Genomic DNA, 24133 nt, shown 5'->3' with positions numbered 1-24133 from the left:
CCCCCATAGAGACTGCCAGAGGTCCGGACAACAGGCCCTCTGACTTGACATACTGAACTCTATAGTTGGTGAACCAGGCGAGGCAATCATTTGAGAACCAAGGCTGTTGAGTCTGCCAGTAAGAATGTTGTGATTGACAGAGTCAAAAGCCTTAGCCAGATCGATGAATACGGCTTCACAGTAATTGCATTGCGGCTAAGGTACAGTGAGATTCGAAATGGTCGGTAATCTGTTTGTTAACTTGGATTTCAAAGACCTTAACCTCAGACCTTTCGGTGTTTATTCCAAAACTCTATTATTTCCCTATTCATTTTCCCCATAGGAATGGCTGAATTAACCAGAGGTAACTAATTTCTGGCGTTTAGGACTACAAGCTGGCATCTATTATCATTCATGATTGACAGTGATGATGGCCTATTTTGATTATGGCATGCCTAACTTCGTGTTTTTAAGGTATTAAAATGAAAAATATTCTTGAGATATGTGTGCATAGGCAAACATTGCATTTGGAGGATGCATTTTATGCGTATTCTATAAAGATGCCTTTTTCAAAACAACTGGGAACTCTGAAAAATATGAGGGCAAATCATGGCGTCAGTGATCTTCAGGTCGTAAAGTCTGAGCTCCAGAACCCTAAGAAGTGTTGTGTTGATGGTACCCTAAATGAAATTATCAAATATACAGACCACAAATTCCAATTGGCTATACTTCAACTCTTTAACATCATCCTCAGTTCTGGCATCTTCCCCAATATTTGGAACCAAGGACTGATCACCCCAATCCCCAAAAGCAGAGACAAATTCGACCCCAATAACTGCTGTGTGATATGTGTCAACAGCAACCTTGAGAAAATCATCTGCATTAACAGCAGACTTGTACATTTCCTCAGTGAAAGCAATGTACTGAGCAAATGTCAAATGGGCTTTTTACCAAATTACCGTACAACAGACCACGTATTCACCCTGCACACCCTTACTGGCAAACAAATTAACCAAAGGGAAGGGAAAGTCTTCTTATGCTTTATTGATTTCAAAAAAGCTTTTGACTCAATTTGACATGAGGGGCTGCTATACAAATTGATGGAAAGTGGTGTTTAGGGGAAAAACATAGGACATTATAAAATCCATGTACACAAACAACAACAAGTGTGCAGTGCCGTGGGAGACAGGGATGCAGCTTGAACCCCACCCTCTTCAACGTATATCTCAACGAATTGACGAGGGCACTAGAACAGTCTGCAACACCCGGCCTCACCCTGCTAGAATCTAAAGTCAATTGTATATTGTTTGCAAATGATCTGGTGCTTCTGTCCCCAAACAACGAGGGCCTACAGCAGCACCTAGATATTCTGCACAGATTCTGTCAGACCTGGGCCCTTACAGTTAATCTCAGTAAGACAAAAAATATTGGTGTTCCAAAAAAGGTCCAGTTGCCAGGACCACAAATACAAATTCCATTCAGACACCGTTACCCTAGATCACACAATTCCACAAAGCTGTGAACGATCTGAGAGACAAGACAAGAAGGGCCTTCTATGCCATCAAAAGGAACATAAAATTCAACATACCAATTAGGATCTGCCAAAAAATACTTGAATAATTTATAGAACTCATTGACCTTTATGGTTGTGAGTTCCTGGGTCCGCTTTTGATTTATTTAACCAGGCAAGTCAGTTAAGAACAAATTCTTATTTCCAATGACGGCCTACCCTGGCCAAACCCTAACCCTGACAATGCTGGGCCAATTGTGCGCCGCCCTATGGAACTCCCAATCATGGCCGGTTGTGATACAGCCTGGAATCGAACCAGGGTCTGTAGTGATACCTCTAGCACTGAGATACAGTGCCTTAGACTAAAAAATATCCTCTGTGTAGAACATAAAACACCAAATAATGCATGCAGAGCAGATTTAAGCCGATACCTGCTAATTATCAAAATCCAGAAAAGAGCACTTAAACACTACAACCACCTAAAAGGAAGTGATTCCCAAATATTCCATACCAAAGCCATCACATACAGAGAGATTGACCTGGAGAAGAATCCTCTAAGCAAGCTGGTCCTGGGCCTCTGTTCACAAAAACAAACAGACAAACACAATTAGACCCAACCAAATCATGAGAAAACAAAAAGATAATTACTTGACACATTGGAAAGAATTAACAAAAAAAACAACAGAGCAAACTAGAATGCTATTTGGCCCTAAACAGAGAGTACACAGTGGCAGAATACCTGACCACCGTGACTGACCCAAAATGAAGGAAAGCTTTGACTATGTACAGACTCAGTGAACATCGCCTCAGTGGTGTAAAGTACTTAAGTAATAATACTTTAAAGAACTAGTTGTCATTTTTTTGGGGTATCTGTAATCTACTATTTATTTTACTGACACCCAGAAGTACTCGTTACATTTTGAATGCTTAGCGGGACAGGAAAATGGTCCAATTCATGCACTTATCAAGAGAACCTCCCTGGTCATCCCTAGCCTCTGATCTGACGGACTCACTAAACACAAATGCATAACTTGTAAATTATGTCTGAGTGTTGGAGTGTGCCCCTGGCTATCCGTAAAATTGAAAAACAAGAAATGGTGCCATCTGCTTTGCTTAATATAAGGAATTTGAAAGTATTTATACTACTACTTTTGATACTTACGTATATTTTAGCAATTACATTTACTTTTTATACTTAAGTATATTTAGAACCAAATACTTTTAGACTTTTCCTCAAATAGTTAGTATTTTACTGGGTGACTAACTTTTACTTGAGTAACTTTCTATTAAGGTATCTATACTTTTACTCAGGTATCACAATTGGATACTTTTTACAACCCTGCATAGCCTTGCTATTGAGAGATGCCGCCGTAGGCAGACCTGGCTCTCGAGAGAAGACAGGCTATGTGCAGGCTGCCCACAAAATGAGGTGGAAACTGAGCTGCACTTCCTAACCTCCTGCCAAATGTATGACCATATTAGAGACACATATTTCCCTCAGATTACACAGACCCACAAAGAATTCGAAAACAAATCCAAATTTGATAAACTCCCATATCTACTGGGTGAAATATCACAGTGTGCCATCACAGCAGCAAGATTTGTGACCTGTTGCCACAAGAAAAGGGCAACCAGTGAAGAACAAACACCATTGTAAATACAATCTATATTTATGTTTATTTTCCCTTTTGTACTTTAACTATTTGCACATCGTTAGAACACTGTATATAGCCATAATATAACATTTGAAATGTCTCTATTCCTTTGGAACTTTTGTGAATGTAATGTTTACTGTTTATTTTTTATTGTTTATTTCACTTTTGTTTATTATCTATTTCACTTGCTTTGGCAATGTAAAGATATGTTTCCCACGTCGATTAACCCTTTGATTTAAATTGAATTAATCGTAATAAAATAAATTCCCGCTCCTGTGCGCCTAAGAATATAGCACTACACCAACTGGTTGAACAGTAGGAAACACGTTTCCTGTAAACTCTGATAACTCCGCTACAACGAGTGACGTTTGGAAAGACTGTAGCAGGCTGCCAGGACTGCCCATTTTTGTAGGGAAAGTCACGTTACTGTGTCTGAAGCCGTTGGTTTCGAACCGCCTGGCTCTGTATCTCTAGCTATTATCTTTAAAATGTTCATACATTTCCTTGAGATATCAATTTTGCAATATTTGTAAATGGATAACATGGTTTAGCTTGAACACGAGGATTACAGCGGAAACCAACTATCACAAGATTTCAGACAAAGTAGGTACTGGATTATGGGGACATTTTGAAATAGCAGCTAGCTAACTAGCCTAGCTTACTTGCTAGCGTTTAGCAGAACATTTCATATAAGACCGAATCGTATGTTTTGTATTTGTTGTTGGAACATAGGAATGAATGCAAAATATTGCCACCCCTTTCAAAACGATTGCCTTTGGTTTTTGAAACAACTACGTTAGTGTAGCTAGCTAACGCTAAGTCCTTTAGCAATGCCTCATGGGCACGGGAGTGTGGCGAGCGGAAAAACCACGTCGCGGTGCTCAGGCTAGCTTGCTAACTTATGTTAGCTTAGCCTCATTTGCTAACAACCGTGTGGGGGATGGGATTTGTGCTCTCCCCGTTAGCTAGCCAGTTAGCTAAGATAGCTTTAGCCTGGTGACATAACGCTAGCTAGCTAACGTTAGGTGACAGACCGTAATAGTTTGGCTAGATTAATTAATTTCTGTTTTAAAAGCTGAGGTTATACGTTAGATGAAATTTAAATAACGTCGTTTAACTGTTTATTTAAGTTACCTATAGTAAATTGTGCTAACTAGTTAGCTAGTTAACTAGTAAATGACCTCCAATTAGTTAGCTACCAGTGTGCTAATGTTAGCAGTCTTCTGCCACTACTAGTAGGTCCTCATGCTTCGGCAGTGGGGGACTTTTGTTAACTGGGTGTTAAAGAAATAGAAATTGCCATGGTGCCAGGGCTCAACCTCTCATTTTAAGACCATGGTAATAATGAGTAGGGATTAGTCCGATCTTCGATATCAAGTAGACGTGTTCAACTAGGCTACCATGGGAAATAACGTTAGCTAGGTATCCACTGTTTTAAACTCACGACTCACTCATTAGTGACTTGTGTACAGTTAAAGGGGAGAGTTCATTAACTACTGTAGTAGGGAACGGCTCAGTCAGACTAGCTAAAAAACGGAGCCTAAGTTATAGAAACAAAATCATAGCCCTTCCAATAATTGAACTACCATGTTGTAGGCTACATGTTGAAAATTCAACACACATTTTCAAGGTACACTACTATACACAGTCCTTGTGTACTGTAGAAAATACTTCTCCTCAGTCTGCTTCTTTCATTCTCCCACCAGGGCACTGGTAGCACAAAGGTCCATTGGCTGTTTTTGGCTTCAACACTGCTGACCCGGTTTCCCTGATAGTGTAGTGAGTGACACAACCTTCCTGGCCAGTCAACTCTTAACTCTTTCCTCAATCTGCCTACATAGGCACTGCTACATTTCCTTCACAACTTCCATACAACATTGATAGGTAATATCTATGCGCTGGGATTTGTATGTTTGTCATGGATAATCATGAGGTCTGATGTTGCTATGAAATATGATCGCGTCGTCCTCTTTCCATGCTATATACTTTTAAACAGTATACTCAAGGTTTCACTCAAGTACTGGCTCCGAGGAGGGTCAACCTGAACAACAGCGTCATTGTTGTTTTCCCTGTCTTGGGTCCTAGATTGCGGAGTTCCTCCTATGGATGGTGGAGCAATGAGCTTCTGAAAGACACTTGATCACATGGTGAGTAATCTGGAGCTGACATCATCGTATGTAATAGCCTACATGGGGTCCCTTAGAAGCAACACACAAGTTGTGCTTTTGTCCAATAAAGTAAATTAGAAAGCACAGTGGTTATCGCAGGTTCACACTTTGACTTGAGTGCAAAGTGTGTTGTAAGGATGACTTTTTCTATACGTTGGCTCAGACCTGGACTACCAGGATGCAGAGTTAATTTTGGATACCACGTAGGATAAGCGTGTCATTTTGCATCAACATAGTCTTTTCTCATCCGCTCTGTGAACTGTAGTGAAGGAGCACGAGAGGAGTCTGCAGGCACAGTCATGCCCCCGACAACATGTCAGGACTCTGGGGTTGAGGCCTGTACTTCAGTGTACGTCAAGACCTCACACCAGTGAGTCATATTCACCCTCCATGACCCGGCTGACTTGTGGCACAACCTTGAAGCGGCACGGACTGGAAAAAGAAACACCTTCCGTCCCTTGAACGCTGTAAATATTTACGTAGGGGAATAGGAATACACATCGGCACAATTAGTTAACGCCTCAACCCGTTGTAATCTGGCTTGTCGAGCTGTAGCTGACATGATTTCCCACACATTCACCCTCGAGGTCCCGGCTGTGATTTATGGATGGAATGTGCCGTACAAACGGTGCTGTGCTGGGTTAATGCATTCACACTCACAGCCTTGGGCCTCGTGCTCAGGGAGAGATTGCTGTCCTTGGGGCTCGTATTCATAGAACATAGGTTTGTCACGAAACCAGGTACTACAATACATGATTTTCCATGGCAGGAAAACACAAGTCAGACAACTCTTTGGTCCTACTGTATGTAAAATATTGTGCTATGGCTTGGAAAAGAAACATGTGATTCTGGGTAACAACATAAGGCTGTTTGTTTCCAATATTAGGACTGTTTTCCTCAGCAAATTTTGTCCGCTTCATGTTTTGTTTCCTTGACACGATACTTGAGTTTCGTGAGACTGGTATCGTGACAACCCTAGAGAAAGTGCTGTCCATGGGCCTCGCGTTCAGAGAGGGAGTACAATACAGTAGAATCTACAGTGTACTATAGCCTACCGAGAGGTTGGGGTGTTAACCGGTTAGCCATCAAAAATACATGTGATTGGTTATGCTTATTGGTCTATAGGTTAATTTGCATTATTTAGTACAATTAAATTGTCAGTTGTGTATTTATTAGTCGCCAGGTATCTTATCACATGCACAGCATACAGAGCCTAGTTTGAGGAGAGGAATATACTGTCACCTGTCAGACAGAATGAGAGCAGCTCTTAAAAAAGCTGCTACTGGAGTGAAACTTGTTTTTATAAGCCCTGTCATTGCATAACAAATTCTATATGCTATCATGTGCTAACTGTTTTGATGGCCACGATTAAAAAGCTACTCTTATTTTTTTATTATTGTAATTAAAGTGTGCCTCCGATTCGCCATTTGAGTGCATAGGCTAGTAGTCAATGGTAGGCAGGCTAGGCTATCAGCAGGTCACCCACCACTCGCAATGTGAGCTATGGTCTGGCTTAACATCACTAATCCTGGCCAGTGGGTGGGTGTTTTCAAGCAGCTACAAGTTTGAATGAAAACCTGGCACTTTCTCATTCTTCTCCTCCAACGCCTTTTGAGAAGGAGGCGAGGAGAGACCCTGTCTGTAATTGATACGGGACAAGAGAAAAGCAATGTACTCAGCAAATAACATGCAAACCTGTTGTCCGTGTATTTAAATATGTATATATATTTTAGATGAATGTATGTAGACACCACCTCAGCAACCTGACCCCTCATACTCAATGTGAACACCTATGGGTGTCTCCTGCAACGCGGTTACGCACCCAACATTGTCATGATTCTGTCTGCGCAATGAAGTGCATCGTCATTCGCCAGAGTTCAAGGCGCTCTTGATTTGATTAGCGTTGGATCTAATTTCTGGTCTGAGTGTTGACTTTAGTGTGCTGGCATGACGGAGAGCTGGAAGTTTCAATCCAGCCATCCTCGTCGTCCCTGTTTATTTCCACAGTCCTGTTTAAACAGTGTGTGGCTTTGCTTGAATAAATACGCGGCAGGGATACAAACTATGCTGGCTATTATTCCCAAACCCCCCCCCCCCCATTTCCTTTCCCCCAGTGGTTTTGTCCACAAGAATTAGCCTGCCCTCTTTAAGGAGGGCTTGGTAATGATTTCCAGTTGTCGGGATTAATGAATGGAAACTGGTGCCCCGCCTAAGGACCAGGATGGGAACACTCCACAACCCACCAAAGAAGAATTCAACTCCATGATTGTACTGCCAAATGATGATCGCTGTAGCCACAGAGTTATGAAGTTTGCACAAAGTAGGTCGGGCAAGGTGAGGGATCAAAAGGCCTTAAGTCATTATCTGTTGGGGAGTTAGTCTTATTTATTTTTTTATTTTTTTTTTTTGACTTGGGAATTACACCCTGTTTAAGGATCTACTACACATTTACAATCTACACTACGTGTTGAAAGTCAATGTTCCCACTTGCCAAGACTACCAAGTTCAAAAGCATGCCCAGTTCCACCTAAATACTTAGTTACTAATCAGTGTATTGGTAATCCATGGGCAAGCGTTCAAATGTTCAACCCCGGCGAAGGCACTGGGTTCATTGACATGTCAGTTCACTCAGTAAATAATTGTCTTACTATAATAGGATTCAGCATTCATATTTCGTCAGGGTAGGTGTTGTAACTGTCTGTCTCTTGTTCTTGCTAGGCTCCTATCCTGCGCTGACCCCATGGTTTAACCGCCAGGATTAAAAATGAGCATTAGCAGTGATGAGGTCAACTTCCTGGTGTACAGATACCTGCAAGAGTCGGGTAAGACAGACCTACATCTTCTCGTGTACTTGAGCCTGCTCCGGAAATGTAGTGTCTCGTCCTATTGAACATTTCTTTTTGAACTAATTTGGACCACTATCCATTGTCAGATCTGTAATTTATCTAGCTGAAATGCAGGAAAAATGCTTAATATATCTACCACCATAATCCTCAAATGGAATGTTAACTGAGTGCTACACAGCTGGTGAAGCTGGTTGAAATGATGTCACTGACCAGACACGGGTTGAAATTATGTCACTATGACATAATTTCAACAAGTTTTGCCCGCTGAGTATAAAGTAACCATAACAACCTAATGACGCAGTGGTGTGGCGATTTGAAGGACGGGGGTGTAACAACACTAATGTCCCTCTCTCCATCCCTCTCCCTGTCTGCCAGGCTTCTCCCACTCGGCTTTCACCTTTGGCATAGAGAGCCACATCAGCCAGTCCAATATCAACGGAGCCCTGGTGCCCCCTGCTGCCCTCATCTCCATCATTCAGAAGGGCCTGCAGTACGTGGAGGCAGAGGTCAGCATCAACGAGGTCAGTACCCTCAATGCTAACTTGCTTATTTACTAACTGTACGCCACTAACCGTCAACTTTCCTATATATTGACTGTTTATTTTATTTAACTAGGCAAGTCAGTTAAGAACAAATTATTATGTACAATGACGGCCTAGGAACAGTGGGATAACCGCCTTGTTCAGGGGCAGAACGACAGATTTTTACCTTGTCAGCTCAGGGATTCGATCGAGCAACCTTTCGGTTACTGGCCCAACGCTGTAACCACTAGGTTACCTGCCGCCGTGTTCAATACCTTCTCTGTAGCCTTTAATTTCCTAAATGTAAGACGGTTGAAGTTGCCCCAACCACAAATCTAGGATTACATTACATCTAATCCTAGGGAAGAGCAATCCTATGACATCATCCGCTCTATTGCTCTGCAATAGCTGATGTCATTGGATTGTAATTTTCTAGTGCTCTTCTACAGATTTTGACAAATTTCTGGGTAAAGACGCATGTTAGACATATCAATTGAAACATTCAAAGGTAAAGAAAGAAATGTTAACTTTTGAGTGGAATTTCCCTTTAGCCATTATGGTATTATAAAACCATCTGGCCCTGAATCACCTGTAGTGATGGGGTGGGAATTAATGAAGTTACAAATCGCAATATTATTTTTGGACTATCTTATCTATATTTGACTCAAAGTATCGATTTGTACATGTATTTATTATCATTTTTGCTACTGTAGGTAGTTAGCTAGTGCTGGTCATCTGTGCCTGCGCCAAAACTGCTGTTTTTCATCCTATAGCTTGTTCTCCGTTTTGTTTTTAAATAGTGAGCCAACATGTTTTCAGCACTTTGTTTCACTGACTGATCAAAACTTGTTTTCTACTGTTCTCTCTTGTCCCTCAGCAGCAGACATAGTGAGCAATATGTTAGGAACATCAAATCACAGTGAAAGCACGCTGTCGAATCAATACATATAGAATCACAATACATATACAGTGGGGAGAACAAGTATTTGACACACTGCCGATTTTGCAAGTTTTCCTACTTACAAAGCATGTAGAGGTCTGTAATTTTTATCATAGGTACACTTCAACTGTGAGAGACGGAAAATCCAGAAAATCACATTGTATGATTTTTAAGTAATTAATTGGCATTTTATTGCATGACATAAGTATTTGATCACCTACCAACCAGTAAGAATTCCGGCTCTCACAGACCTGTTAGTTTTTCTTTAAGAAGCCCTCCTGTTCTCCACTCATTACCTGTATTAACTGCACCTGTTTGAACTCATTACCTGTATAAAAGACACCTGTCCACATACTCAATCAAACAGACTCTAACCTCTCCACAATGGCCAAGACCAGAGAGCTGTGTAAGGACATCAGGAATAAAATTGTAGACCTGCACAAGGCTGGGATGGGCTACAGGACAATAGGCAAGCAGCTTGGTGAGAAGGCAACAACTGTTGGCGCAATTATTCAAAAATGGAAGAAGTTCAAGATGACGGTCAATCACCCTCGGTCTGGGGCTCCACGCAAGATCTCACCTCGTGGGGCATCAATGATCATGAGGAAGGTGAGGGATCAGCCCAGAACTACACGGCAGGACCTGATCAATGACCTGAAGAGAGCTGGGACCACAGTCTCAAAGAAAACTATTAGTAACACACTACGCAGTCATGGATTAAAATCCTGCAGAGCACGCAAGGTCCCCCTGCTCAAGCCAGCGCATGTCCAGGCCCGTCTGAAGTTTGCCAATGACCATCTGGATGATCCAGAGGAGGAATGGGAGAAGGTCATGTGGTCTGATGAGACAAAAATATAGCTTTTTGGTCTAAACTCCACTCGTCGTGTTTGGAGGAAGAAGAAGGCTGAGTACAACCCCAAGAACAGCATTCCAACTGTGAAGCATGGAGGTGGAAACATCATTCTTTGGGGATGCTTTTCTGCAAAGGGGACAGGACGACTGCACCGTATTGAGGGGAGGATGGATGGGGCCATGTATCGTGAGATCTTGGCCAACAACCTCCTTCCCTCAGTAAGAGCATTGAAGATGGGTCGTGGCTGGTTCTTCCAGCATGACAACGACCCGAAACACACAGCCAGGGCAACTAAGGAGTGGCTCCGTAAGAAGCATCTCAAGGTCCTGGAGTGGCCTAGCCAGTCTCCAGACCTGAACCCAACAGAAAATCTTTGGGGGGAGCTGAAAGTCCGTATTTCCCAGCGACAGCCCGGAACCTGAAGGATCTGGAGAAGGTCTGTATGGAGGAGTGGGCCAAAATCCCTGCTGCAGTGTGTGCAAACCTGGTCAAGAACTACAGGAAACGTATGATCTCTGTAATTGCAAACAAAGGTTTCTGTACCAAATTAAGTTCTGCTTTTTTGATGTATCAAATACTTATGTCATGCAATAAAATGCAAATTAATTACTTAAAAATCATACAATGTGATTTTCTGGATTTTTGTTTTAGATTCCGTCTCTCACAGTTGAAGTGTACCTATGATAAAAATTAGACCTCTACCTGCTTTGTAAGTAGGAAACACTGTAAATTTTGCAGGTTATCAAATACTTGTTCGCCCCACTGTAGAATCATGAGAATCACAAAACATATAGAATCAATGTTTATCGAATCGGGAGAATCGCAATACATATCGAATTGGAATACATATAGAATCGCAGTGCATACAGTTGAAGTCGGAAGGTTACATACACTTATGTTGGAGTCATTAAAACTAGTTTATCAACCATTCCACAAATTTCTTGTTAACAAACTATAGTTTTGGCAAGTGGGTTAGGACATCTACTTTGTGCATGACATAAGTCATTTTTCCAACAATTGTTTACATTGAATTATAAGGGAAGTAATCTCTGTATCACAATTCCAGTGGGTCAGAAGTTTACATGCACTAAGTTGACTGTGCCTTTAAACAGCTTGGAAAATTTCAGAAAATTACGTCATGGCTTTAGAAGCTTCTGATAGGCTAATTGGCATCATTAGAGTCAATTGGAGGTGTATCTGTGGATGTATTTCAAGGCCTACCTTCAAACCCAGTGCCTCTTTGCTTGACATCATGGGAAAATCAAAAGAAATCAGCCAAGACCTCAGAATATTTTTTTGTAGACCCCACAAGTCTGGTTCATCCTTGGGAGCAATTTCCAAATGTCTGAAGGTATCATGTTCATCTGTACAAACAATAGTACGCAAGTATAAACACCATGGGACCACGCAGCTGTCATACCGCTCAGGAAGGAGATGCATTCTGTCTCCTAGAGATGAATGTACTTTGGTGCGAAAAGTGCAAATCAATCCCAGAACAACAGCAAAGGACCTTGTGAAGATGCTGGAGGAAGCAGGTACAAAAGTATCTATATCCACAGTAAAACGAGTCCTATATCAACATAACCTGAAAGGTTGCTCAGCAAAGGCACTGCTCCAAAACCGCCATAAAAAAGACAGACTACGGTTTGCAACTGCACATGGGGACAAAGATCGTACTTTTTGGAGAAATGTCCTCTGGTCTGATGAAACAAAAACAGAACTGTTTGGCCGTAATGACCATCGTTATGTTTGTGGGGTGCTTTGCTGCAGGAGGGACTAGTGCACTTCACAAAATAGATGGCATCATGAGGCAGGAAAATGATGTGGATATATTGAAGCAACATCAAGACATCAGTCAGGAAGTTCAAGCTTGGTCGCAAATGCGTCTTCCAAATGGACAATGACCCCAAGCATACTTCCAAAGTTGTGGCAAAATGGCTTAAGAACAACAAAGGTATTGGAGTGGCCATCACAAAGCCCTGACCTCAATCCTATAGAAAATTTGTGGGCAGAACTGAGAAGGCGTGTGCGAGCAAGGAGGCCTCCAAACCTGGCTTAGTTACACCAGCTCTGTCAGGAGGAATGGGCCAAAATTCACCCAACTTATTGTGGGAAGGCTATCTGCAATGTTTGACCCAAGTTAAACAGTTTAAATGCAATGCTACCAAATACTAATCGAGTTTGATAGCTTCTGACCCACTGGGAATGTGATGAAAGAAATAAAAGTTGAAATAAATCACTACCATTACTGACATTTCACATTCTTAAAATAAAGTGGTGACTAACTGACCTAAGACAGGGAATTTTTACTAGGATTAAATGTCAGGAATTGTGAAAAACTGGGTTTTATTGCATTTGGCTAAGGTGTATGTAAACTTCTGATCTCAACTGTATATAATTGCAATACATATAGAAAAGTAAGAATCGCAATACTTATCGAATTAGCAGCTAAGTATGGTGATGATATCATGAGGTCTCTGCAGTTCCCAGCCCCACCCATCATTAGTAGTACCTGAAGCCGTGCAAGAACCCAAACTGCTGTCTTGTTGCCACCCAGGATGGCACTCTTTTTGACGGGCGGCCCATCGAGTCGCTGTCCCTGATCGACGCGGTTATGCCCGACGTGGTGCAGACGCGGCAGCAGGCCTACAGGGAAAAGCTGGCCCAGCAGCAGCAGGTGGGCAGCACCAGCGGCACCCAGGGCCTCCAACCTGGCGGTGCCAAGAACGGAGAGGGAGGCACCGCTGCCAACGGCGAGGAGAACGGCGCCCATGGCTTAGCCAGTGAGCAGAACCTTTTATTATCGCACGTCTTTGATTATTTTTGTTACATTTTCCATGTTTCCTTTCATGATCCATAACAGTACAACTGATTTACAATACATAAACTCAAGAGGTGTGAGGCCTAAAGCACAATATACGGTGGAGACTGTTGTCATCCATACTAACACTAGCGTAGGTTTAGCTGCTATTCGACAAGCTAGCAATATCCCCCTCTGGTCATGGATTTAACAGGGGTGGAAACTCCATCAGCCAATGCTTACGTAAATCCTGTGCATTTTAAATGATGGAGGAATGTGCAAGTGCAGAATTGGCCCAGGACTCCGCCCAAAAACTCTGATCTGTGTGTCTAGCATAGAGATAGAGGACTCTAGATGGATATAAGACATTTGATACACGATGAGTCTAACTTTATGGTGTGCCTCCCCAGACCACCATGCAGAGATGATGGAGGTGGACCAGGATGTGGAGATCCCCCAAAACAAGGCCATGGTGCTGAGGGGCCACGAGTCAGAGGTGTTCATCTGTGCCTGGAACCCCGTCAACGACCTGCTCGCCTCTGGGTACAGAACAAACTCCTATATCCTTCTGTTTCACTGTCTGTCCTACTTCTGTTTCACTGTCTGTCCTACTTCTGTTTCACTGTCTGTCCTACTTCTGTTTCACTGTCTGTCCTACTTCTGTTTCACTGTCTGTCCTACTTCTGTTTCACTGTCTGTCCTACTTCTGTTTCACTGTCTGTCCTACTTCTGTCTCTCTACAGAGAAGGGACATAGCCTAAAGATAAATTATTTCTGTTCATAAAGTAAAATCCACCTTCATACAGCATTGGTAGTCTGGAGAAGTATGCATTGACCTACATTTGATGTGGCAGAACTTAGTCAAGGCTGTTTCCAACAGGTTGCTGGTGGTAACCTTCAGTGAAATAATGTTTGTGTGTTTTGTACTTGCACATCTAATTGAATCCTACGCACCATATAATACAATCTACGTAGTCAGACATTACTGTGGTTCTAGGCTATCCAAAGAAGTTGGATGACTGTGTGTGTGTGTGTGTGTGTAGGTCTGGGGACTCGACGGCGCGGATCTGGAACCTGAGTGAGAACGGCACGGGCAGCTCCACGCAGCTGGTGCTGAGACACTGTATACGGGAGGGAGGCCAGGACGTACCCAGCAACAAAGACGTCACCTCACTGGACTGGAATGTGAGTTAGAGAGAGACCCCGATTAGTTTGTCTTCCCAGCTGGAAATATGGGACCGGCTTCTCTCGCCCATGGAAAATACAGGGCTGTCGCTACTGAATAAAGATTTACAGTAGAGCAGATACTCAACGTATCCTTCATAGAGCAGGGAAATGACAGCCTGCTCTACTGTAAATCTTTATTCAGTAGCGACAGCCCTGTATTTTCCATGGGCGAGCTTTTAAAGTACTTTGAGCCTAATCGCAAAACTGACTTTCTGGTAAATGTTTGATGTCATCAGGATAATTGTTTGCCAAGGTTTTAGTAATGCACATAAATCTCAAATTAGGATTGGTCCCTTGTTTGGTCCCAATCAGGTGTGCAACAGAAACAAAAATATGACAACCCAGAATTCCAGGTTAATAACCTCTCTGGGATATATGTGGGACACTAGCGTCCCACCTGGCCAAAAGCCAGGGAAAATGCAGAGCGCCAAATTCAAATAAATTCCTATAAACATCTAACTTTCATGAAATCACACATGCAAGATAGCAAATTAAAGCTACACTTGTTGTGAATCCAGCCAACATGTCAGATTTCAAAAAGGCTTTAGGGCAAAAGCAAACGATACTATTATCTGAGGATAGCACCTCCGACCCAGGTCACATTGAAAAGTGACCTAAAAATAAATAAATCTGAATGGTTTGTCCTCGGGATTTCACCTGCTAAATAAGTTCTGTTATACTCAGACATGATTCAAACAGTTTTAGAAATGTCAGTGTCTTCTATCCAAATCTACTAATAATATGCATATCTTATCTTCTGGGGATGAGTAACGGGCAGTTGAATTTGGGCATGCATTTCATCCGGATGTGAAAATACTGCCCCCTGTCACCAAGAAGTTAAAGGTTTTAGTTTTGGTTTTAAAAAACAAAACAACCTAAATAACTGATGAATTTGTATTTTTCAGAGTGAGGGTACGCTGCTAGCCACAGGCTCGTACGACGGCTTTGCCAGAATATGGACCAAAGACGGTAAGCCATTTTAAAGATGCACTACGGCCGTTGTTAATGGTTTACATTAACATTTTTTGCTTTAATAGGTTTTAGGCAAACCAATATAAGCGTTTGTCCAATGAGGTGATTTCTGGACGACATGTCTATCCATTTAGGGGGATCCTTTTTGGTTAGAGCAGCATCTCAACATTTCTAAACACCCAATCATAGATGACCCATAAACCTGTTCTCATGCTAAACAAGCACCGTGACGTGTGTTTTTGCAGGTAACCTCGCCAGTACCTTGGGCCAGCATAAAGGTCCTATATTTGCCCTTAAATGGAATAAGAAAGGAAACTTCATCCTCAGTGCAGGAGTAGATAAGGTAAGATAACGTGGATACGGTAAGATAAATGGGTTTTGTGATAGACAGTTGGATTTAAAATCCTTTTGTAAATTAATTTGATTCATCATGGGGTGCTGTCATTGGTCAGTCATGATGAAAGGACTCTGACAGTGTATCCATCTCCCGTTCAGACCACCATCATTTGGGACGCTCACACAGGAGAGGCCAAGCAGCAGTTTCCCTTCCACTCTGCGCCGGCCCTGGACGTGGACTGGCAGAGCAACAACACGTTTGCCTCCTGCAGCACGGACATGTGCATACACGTGTGTAAGCTGGGCCAGGACCGGCCTGTCAAGACTTTTCAGGGACACACGGTAAGACCAGGGACTGGCTGTCTGGCCTGGATGCGTTTCAACAGTCTCCTCTCTGTCACGTTGACATTGTGACTGACATTGATTCATCTCTATAGTCTAAAGGCCTCGTCTTCAAATGCACTGACCTGAATATAAAGGTGAAGGCTTTTGCCCGTCCTGTTCCTGTTCTCACATCACTACAGGAAGTGCCTTTAGACAGTTAATGAATTCTTTGTGTGCTGCTATATTATAAAGTTCACAACGTGTTTCCTTGTATTTCCACTCATCATTCCTTTCTCTTTCCCTCCTATAGAATGAAGTGAATGCAATCAAGTGGGATCCCACGGGGAGTCTGCTGGCCTCCTGCTCTGACGACATGACACTTAAGGTCATTACACACACACACACACACACACAGCTCTCTCTCACTCACACACACCACTCGCACACACACACACCTCTCTCACACACACACCTCTCTCACACACCTCTCACACACACCTCTCACACACACACACACACATCACTCTCACACACACACCTCTCTCACACTCACAGCTCTCACACACGCACACTCACCTCTCTCACACAGCTCTCACACACACACACACAGCTCAGAACAAGCTTCCTGACATCTTCCTAAATGAAAGTGACCTCTAGCTACTGTACTGGCAAATCTGTATTTAGTGGAGTATTTTGGGGACCGTTGGTCGTAGTTTATAGGCCGGATCTACAACCTCTTCTTCCTGAGTCGGTCCTATGATGCTACATAATGTCTCTCTCTCCTTCCTGAGTCAATCCCATGGTGCTACATAATGTCTCTCTCTCTCCTTCCTGAGTCAATCCCATGGTGCTACATAATGTCTCTCTCTCCTTCCTGAGTCGATCCCATGGTGCTACATAATGTCTCTCTCTCCTTCCTGAGTCGATCCCATGGTGCTACATAATGTCTCTCCTTCCTGAGTCGATCCCATGGTGCTACATAATGTCTCTCTCTCCCTCCTGAGTCAATCCCATGGTGCTACATAATGTCTCTCTCTCCTTCCTGAGTCGATCCCATGGTGCTACATAATGTCTCTCTCTCCTTCCTGAGTCGATCCCATGGTGCTACATAATGTCTGTCTCCTTCCTGAGTCGATCCCATGGTGCTACATAATGTCTCTGTCTCCTTCCTGAGTCGATCCCATGGTGCTACATAATGTCTGTCTCCTTCCTGAGTCGATCCCATGGTGCTACATAATGTCTGTCTCCTTCCTGAGTCGATCCCATGGTGCTACATAATGTCTCTCTCTCCTTCCTGAGTCGATCCCATGGTGCTACATAATGTCTCTCTCCTTCCTGAGTCGATCCCATGGTGCTACATAATGTCTCTCTCTCCTTCCTGAGTCGATCCCATGGTGCTACATAATGTCTCTGTCTCTCTCCTTCCTGAGTCGATCCCATGGTGCTACATAATGTCTCTGTCTCCTTCCTGAGTCGATCCCATGGTGCTACATAATGTCTGTCTCCTTCCTGAGTCGATCCCATGGTGCTACATAATGTGTCTCTCTCTCCTGAGTCGATCCCATGGTGCTACATAATGTGTCTCTCTCCTTCCTGAGTCGATCCCATGGTGCTACATAATGTCTCTGTCTCTCTCCTTCCTGAGTCGATCCCATGGTGCTACATAATGTCTGTCTCTCTCCTTCCTGAGTCGATCCCATGGTGCTACATAATGTCTCTCTCTCTCCTGAGTCGGTCCCATGGTGCTACATAATGTCTCTCTCTCCTTCCTGAGTCGATCCCATGGTGCTACATAATGTGTTTCTCTCTCCTTCCTGAGTCGATCCCATGGTGCTACATAATGTCTCTGTCTCTCTCTCCTTCCTGAGTCGATCCCATGGTGCTACATAATGTCTCTCTCTCCTGAGTCGATCCCATGGTGCTACATAATGTCTCTCTCCTTCCTGAGTCGATCCCATGGTGCTACATAATGTCTCTCTCTCCTTCCTGAGTCGATCCCATGGTGCTACATAATGTCTCTCTCCTTCCTGAGTCGATCCCATGGTGCTACATAATGTCTGTCTCTCTCCTTCCTGAGTCGATCCCATGGTGCTACATAATGTCTCTCTCCTTCCTGAGTCGATCCCATGGTGCTACATAATGTCTGTCTCTCTCCTTCCTGAGTCGATCCCGTGATGCTACATAATGTCTCTCTCTCCTTCCTGAGTCGATCCCGTGATGCTACATAATGTCTCTCTCTCCTTCCTGAGTCGATCCCATGGTGCTACATAATGTGTTTCTCTCTCCTTCCTGAGTCGATCCCATGGTGCTACATAATGTCTCTCCTTCCTGAGTCGGTCCCATGGTGCTACATAATGTCTCTCTCTCTCTCCTTCCTGAGTCGATCCTATGGTGCTACATAATGTCTCTGTCGATCCCATGGTGCTACATAATGTCTCTGTCGATCCCATGGTGCTACATAATGTCTCTGTCGATCCCATGGTGCTACATAATGTCTGTCTCTCTCCCGTCTGTCTCTCAGATTTGGAGTATGAAGCAGGACTCGTGTGTCCACGACCTGCAGGCCCACAGTAAGGAGATCTACACCATCAAGTGGAGCCCCACGGGGCCCGGGACCAACAACCCCAATGCCAACCTGATGCTGGCCAGGTAATAAAATATGGTGAAACACTCCAACTCCCAGCATTCCTCTTTTTGTTTTAATCATAAGAGGTTATGTATCATAAAAAACATTCAGGATCTGTACGTGACGTAGGATGGAGTCATGTGTTCATCTCTATCTGTGATATTCTGTTTCCCCCAGCTGAAGAGAAAAAATAAAGAGCCCAGGATCGTCACTGTAATCAAATATAAGTGAATAGATCTTCTGTCCTTCTCTCTGCCTTTTACCCTCCTAAACAGCTCCAGGGGCGCTGCACCATGCTCCCTCCCAAATGGGTGGTGTCTGGGTCGTTAGGAGCAGAAGATGGATACTAAAGTACTGTTCTTCTTCTCCCCAGCGCGTCGTTTGACTCGACGGTGCGTCTGTGGGATGTGGAGCGAGGCGTGTGCATCCACACGCTCACCCGCCACCAGGAGCCCGTCTACAGTGTGGCCTTCAGCCCCGACGGGCGCCACCTGGCAAGCGGCTCCTTCGACAAGTGTGTCCACATCTGGAACACACAGGTACGGGACGGACTGACAAACACAGTCGCTGACGTCACTCGTACATCATTCACATCTCAAGCCCGACTGTTTCTTGTAGGGCTGGTCTGGTGGTGGACGAATGGGTTTGAATATTTAGGTCTGCATCTGGGTGCCTGACTCTGACGTATATGATGCATTGATTTCAATGGGTGATTTCTGTGAAAATTTGAGTTCTGCATGTAAATCTGGAGCTCAGCCCTTAGTGAGATGTGTGTAATAATGTAAACATGATTGAAATTGAGTTGCCCCAAATCCATTTTTCCTGGTCATTGTTGGCTGATTACACCCCTATCCCTCTGTCCAGACGGGTGCTTTAGTCCACAGCTACAGGGGAACGGGGGGCATCTTCGAGGTGTGCTGGAACGCCACGGGCGACAAAGTGGGAGCCAGTGCATCAGACGGATCGGTAAGTCTCACTAGCTGCCTCTATATGGACACAGCCAGGAATTATTTCCTGGTGTCCGGAGGAGCTGAGCTGGAATAACGTCAGACCCCAGTTAAAAGCTTTATCTAGGGCCCAAGGTGTCTCGTGGTCCGGGTAAACGCCTGGCGTCGTTCACCGAGCACCAAGTAGTGACACTTTATATAGATTGTAATACTGTGCTAATGATCTGTTAGCTACCTGTCCAGTATCCAGTGTCTGTTATATTCATCTGGGGGTCAAAAAGAGCAATGAACAGAAGTGTTTACTTGCCAACAGTTGCAGCTGAGGAGTAATGAATCAAACGGCTAGTTTCTCGATGGTATTGAGCATCTACAGGTCATCTGTAAGGGATTGTTCTAGAAGTTCCACACCATAGTGCCCTCCAAGCTCATCACTAAGCTCAGGAACCTGGGACTGAACACATCCTTCTGCAACTGGATCCTGGACTTTGAGGGACCACAGTGGGGGTAGGCAATAACGCATCCGCCACACAACCCTCAATACGGGGGCCCCTTAGGGGTTGCGTGCTTAGTCCCTTCCTGTACTCCCTGTTCACCCACGACTGGCGTGGCCGCGCACGACTCCCAACACCATTAAGTCTGCTGACGACATCTACATCAACGGAGCTGTAGTGGAACGGATCGAGAGCTTCAAGTTCCTTGGTGTCCACTATGGAATTATCGTCCACACACAGAAACAGTTGTGAAGAAGGCACGACAATGCCTTTTCCCCATCAGGAGGCTGAAAAGATTTGGCATGGGCTCTCAGATCCTCAAAGTTATACGGCTGCACCATTGAGAGCATCTTGACTGGCTGCATCACCGCTTGGTATGGCAACTGCTTGGCATCCGAACGCAAGGTGCTACAGAGGGTAGTGCGTATGCCCTAGTACATCACTGTAGCTGAGCTCTCTGCCATCTATGACCTCTATGCCAGGTGGTGTCAGAACAAGGCTTAAAAATGGTCAGACTGTTCTCTCTGTTACCGATACCAGGCGGTGTCAGAACCTGAGGTTCCGCAGATTGAATAATGAAGTGACTTTCTGCAGTGTATACTGGACCTCTTAGACTAGTAATGGATGTGTGTTTGTCTCATTGTTAAAGGCATAGTTGGTTTCTATGTTAAAGGGATACTTCAGGATTTTGGTAATGGGGCCATTTATTTACTTCCCCAGAGTCAGATGAACTTATGCATCACCATTTTTATGTCTCTGTGTAAAGTAAGAAGGAAGTTAAGAGGTAGATTTGCGAGCCATAGCCAGATAATGCTAACTAGCATTAGCATAATGACAGGAAGTCTGTGGTACCTGCTAGCAGATACCCATAGACTTTGTCATTGCGCTAATGCTAGTTGGCAATGGCACGCAAATCTACCTCTTAAACATTGTCTCTGCGTGCAGTATGAAGTTCTGACTATGGGAAAGTAGATAAAAAAAGGGCCGTTAAGGCCAGGGGTTTTCCAGGTCTGGTCACGTGGTCAGAAAAAAATGGCCCAGCTCATTACATATGACCTTTAACGTCCATCTTTCCTGCTCTCTTTCTCTGTTCCAGGTTTGTGTATTAGACCTGAGGAAATGACGCTCGTTTGGGGAGCCATGGACCGACTACGAATGTGTACATAGCCAAAATGACTGTCCCTGCCTGTCGTCTACACTGCTGTAGTCCCATCAGAAGCCATGGCCTGCCATCACAACCACCACCATAAACACTTAAATTACACCTCCAGAGAAGGGGGTCTGCCACCCCCCCCCCCACCCCACCCCACCCCATCAAGTCACTCAGACCCACAGGAGAGAGAAATTACTTTTACGTTCAGAGAATTTAAAAATCCCAAAGGGGACCCATTGCATACATACCAAAATATCTGCTACTTTGTTTACTTTGTTTATTTTTATCCTTTATACCAGAAATTAGACATGTCTTTTTTTCCCCTCACGTCGTTGGTGTGTGCATATTGTACATGTCAGCATGTTTTGTCGTCCTTTTGCCGTAGGTTTGTGTGTTACATGTCGGGGAAAGAGTGGAGAGGTCAGTAGGCTTTTTGTTTCTTTTACCATTTGGGTTTGAAACGGTTTATTGGGAGAAATCCATTCACTTTGACACTGTACTTTTTTTGTTGTTATGGCTCAAGAAAACATTGAACAAATCTATATTTCATAAGTTGAAATGGGTTAATTGTAATTGTAATTTTGATGCTTGTTTTTCAGTTTGCCCAAAATTGTTTGTTTAAAAAATTGTCAGAGAGCATTTAGTGAGGAGGAATGCCCAATGTCTAATTTTGCTTGTTTACCTTGAGAAATGGTTTCAAGTGTGAACTGTTAGATCTCTGGACTAAAGATCATCACCGTTAGCTACTACATAAAATATGACAGGATGGGGTTAAGGACATGTTTAGGTTTCAGTGTTATGTAGAAGGAAAGGCTGATCGTCCATCTGTGCCTCCGTGGCTCTTTTAGCCAGAACACAGGAATGGCAGTGCTTTGGGTAGCTCATGAATGAATAGGACACAGGACAACCCCCATACAAACGCTGATGTCAAAGTTAGCCGGGAGTTTTCATACCCGAAATTGGTCAAACATGAGATTTTGTCAACGTTCCAAGACTACTTTTGAGTTGTAACTTCTGACCAACTTTGATTTTGGAGTGAACCATTGTTTCAAGTGTTCTGTTTGAGGACGCACTGCTGTGTCTGCTCTTAGGTCATTGTGGATGATTGATTTTCTACCCAGCACCAACACTTGGGAGACAGGCTGCGTCAAGGCCTATGCATGGATAGATGGTGCTTATTTTTTTGTTGGTGGTCAGAAGGTGATGTTTTCTAGGCAGGGAGATGAGAGGTGGACTTTGGAACATATGACTTGACGTAACATTCTAACTACATATAATATATATATATATATGTGTGTGACATCACAGGGGATTCTTTTTGTATGGCTCTTGAATGCAAGTTTGGTTTTGAGAACTTCTCCATAACTCTCGAAGACACGCTTGGAAATGTGTTATTCTTATGCATCATGTGGGTCTTTCACCATGAGAAATGGTTCTTTATAAAATACCATTAAACAGTCATAGCTGTAAAAGAGCAGCCCTAAGAATGGGTTTGTTAAGTTATTTTCTGCACTTAAGAATAATGCAAAACAGGGACATGTGTTCAAGCAAGGGTTGGGGTCAATTCCATTTGGATTCATTCTGGAAGTGAACTCCCAATTCAAACATTGGAATAAAATATTAATAGAAAATAAATGGCAACTTTTTTTTTCTTCCCGTTATTGAATTGGAATTTGAGCACTTTAAAATGGCTTTGACCACCAACCCTGGTTGGTACTTCCAGACGCAGGATAATCCTGTTTAATATCTCTCCAGTAGCTGAACGCGTGCAGTCGTTTCTGTGAAAAAGCGAGGGACAATAGTAGTTTCTGAACTGTTGACTTGTTGGGTACACATTGGATCCAACCCAACTTCATGGCATTCCAACATACCATCTTTTAGCCCTAGCTAACATCCAGTGGCTTTAAAAACACCCGTGTTTTATTTAACAAAAACAATTATCCAAAAGCCTCCTTTGCTCAGAAAGAATGTCACTTGTTTTTACAAATGCATTTTGTACAGAAGCTAGCTAAGAGTATTTTGAAGTTTGCTTTAATATAACCAACAGTGAGTGGATCGTACCATGAAGACTTATTAGGAAGTCTGACAGTGGAATGGTATTTTATAATGTTTGTTTTAAAATGATCTTTTTACACTGCATTCAAGTGTTTGGTATTTCTTGTTCCTACCTACAGTACTAATTCTCTTTGCTATGCCTAAAAAGCTCTTGAAGGTTTTGTACTCTTTGAAAAACTTTTATAATTCTGATTTATTTGTAGCTATGTACGCAAAAATGAACAAGAACAATAAATCTAAACTTTAATGTGGATGTATCCATAACACCCTGGACCATGTAGGTAAATACCAGTGTGCAGATTTTGTTTTTTTGTTTCATTTTGTCTTTGCCCTCACCCATGTTATTTTCTCTCACTCACACAGATGCTGAGACTCTGCAACCTACGCATCTGACTGTTGTAATATCAATCAGACCTTTGAAACGTCTAGAATAAAAAAATCTATTTTGATAATAGCCGTGTGGTTTTTCCGTTGACTTGGTTTGTTTCTCACCTAGAGGCCTTTTGGTGTATTGCATGTTTTTTGAAAAACATTTAATATTTTTAGTTTATGAAATACACATCCTCTCAGCCATAGGCTGTGCAGTAGTCTATCCATGGTCATGGTACATTCGGAAATATTCAGACCCATCGGCTGGGGCGGCCTAGTGGTTAGAGCGTTGGACTAGTAACCGAAAGGTTGCAAGTTCATATCCCTGAGCTGACAAGGTACAAATCTGTCGTTCTGCGCT

The 24133-nt window shown here is 43.3% G+C and overlaps 1 protein-coding gene across 4 annotated transcripts; it reads left to right on the top strand.

Moving 5' to 3' along the window:
- Nucleotides 1-3506: 3506 nt before the first annotated feature.
- On the top strand, nt 3507-23855 carry LOC110509001 (F-box-like/WD repeat-containing protein TBL1XR1). Of its 4 annotated transcripts, none has more exons than XR_005040196.1 (16): nt 3507-3747; nt 5230-5291; nt 8031-8134; nt 8534-8679; nt 13030-13255; nt 13683-13815; nt 14316-14457; nt 15405-15468; nt 15717-15814; nt 15967-16149; nt 16442-16516; nt 18653-18780; nt 19131-19296; nt 19622-19723; nt 21292-21768; nt 23767-23855. XR_005040196.1 is itself a non-coding variant. In XM_036966023.1 (16 exons), exons 4-16 carry the CDS (start codon nt 8077-8079, stop codon nt 21316-21318), a joined length of 1548 nt encoding a protein of 515 aa, XP_036821918.1. In that variant the 5' UTR covers nt 3507-3747; nt 4851-4923; nt 5230-5291; nt 8031-8076; the 3' UTR covers nt 21319-23855. The 4 variants fall into 4 exon arrangements, 3 of the variants coding, with proteins under 3 accessions (XP_036821918.1, XP_036821917.1, XP_021445608.1); XM_036966023.1 differs by adding an exon at nt 4851-4923 and having other exon boundaries at nt 21292-23855; XM_036966022.1 differs by adding an exon at nt 4851-5028 and having other exon boundaries at nt 21292-23855.
- Nucleotides 23856-24133: the final 278 nt, after the last annotated feature.

This window comes from Oncorhynchus mykiss, chromosome 28, assembly GCF_013265735.2.
Source record: "Oncorhynchus mykiss isolate Arlee chromosome 28, USDA_OmykA_1.1, whole genome shotgun sequence".
In the NCBI taxonomy this organism is placed as follows: Eukaryota; Metazoa; Chordata; class Actinopteri; order Salmoniformes; family Salmonidae; genus Oncorhynchus; species Oncorhynchus mykiss.
The sequence above is the reverse complement of the archived record's forward strand: the minus strand, read 5'-3'. Positions and strand labels throughout refer to the sequence as shown.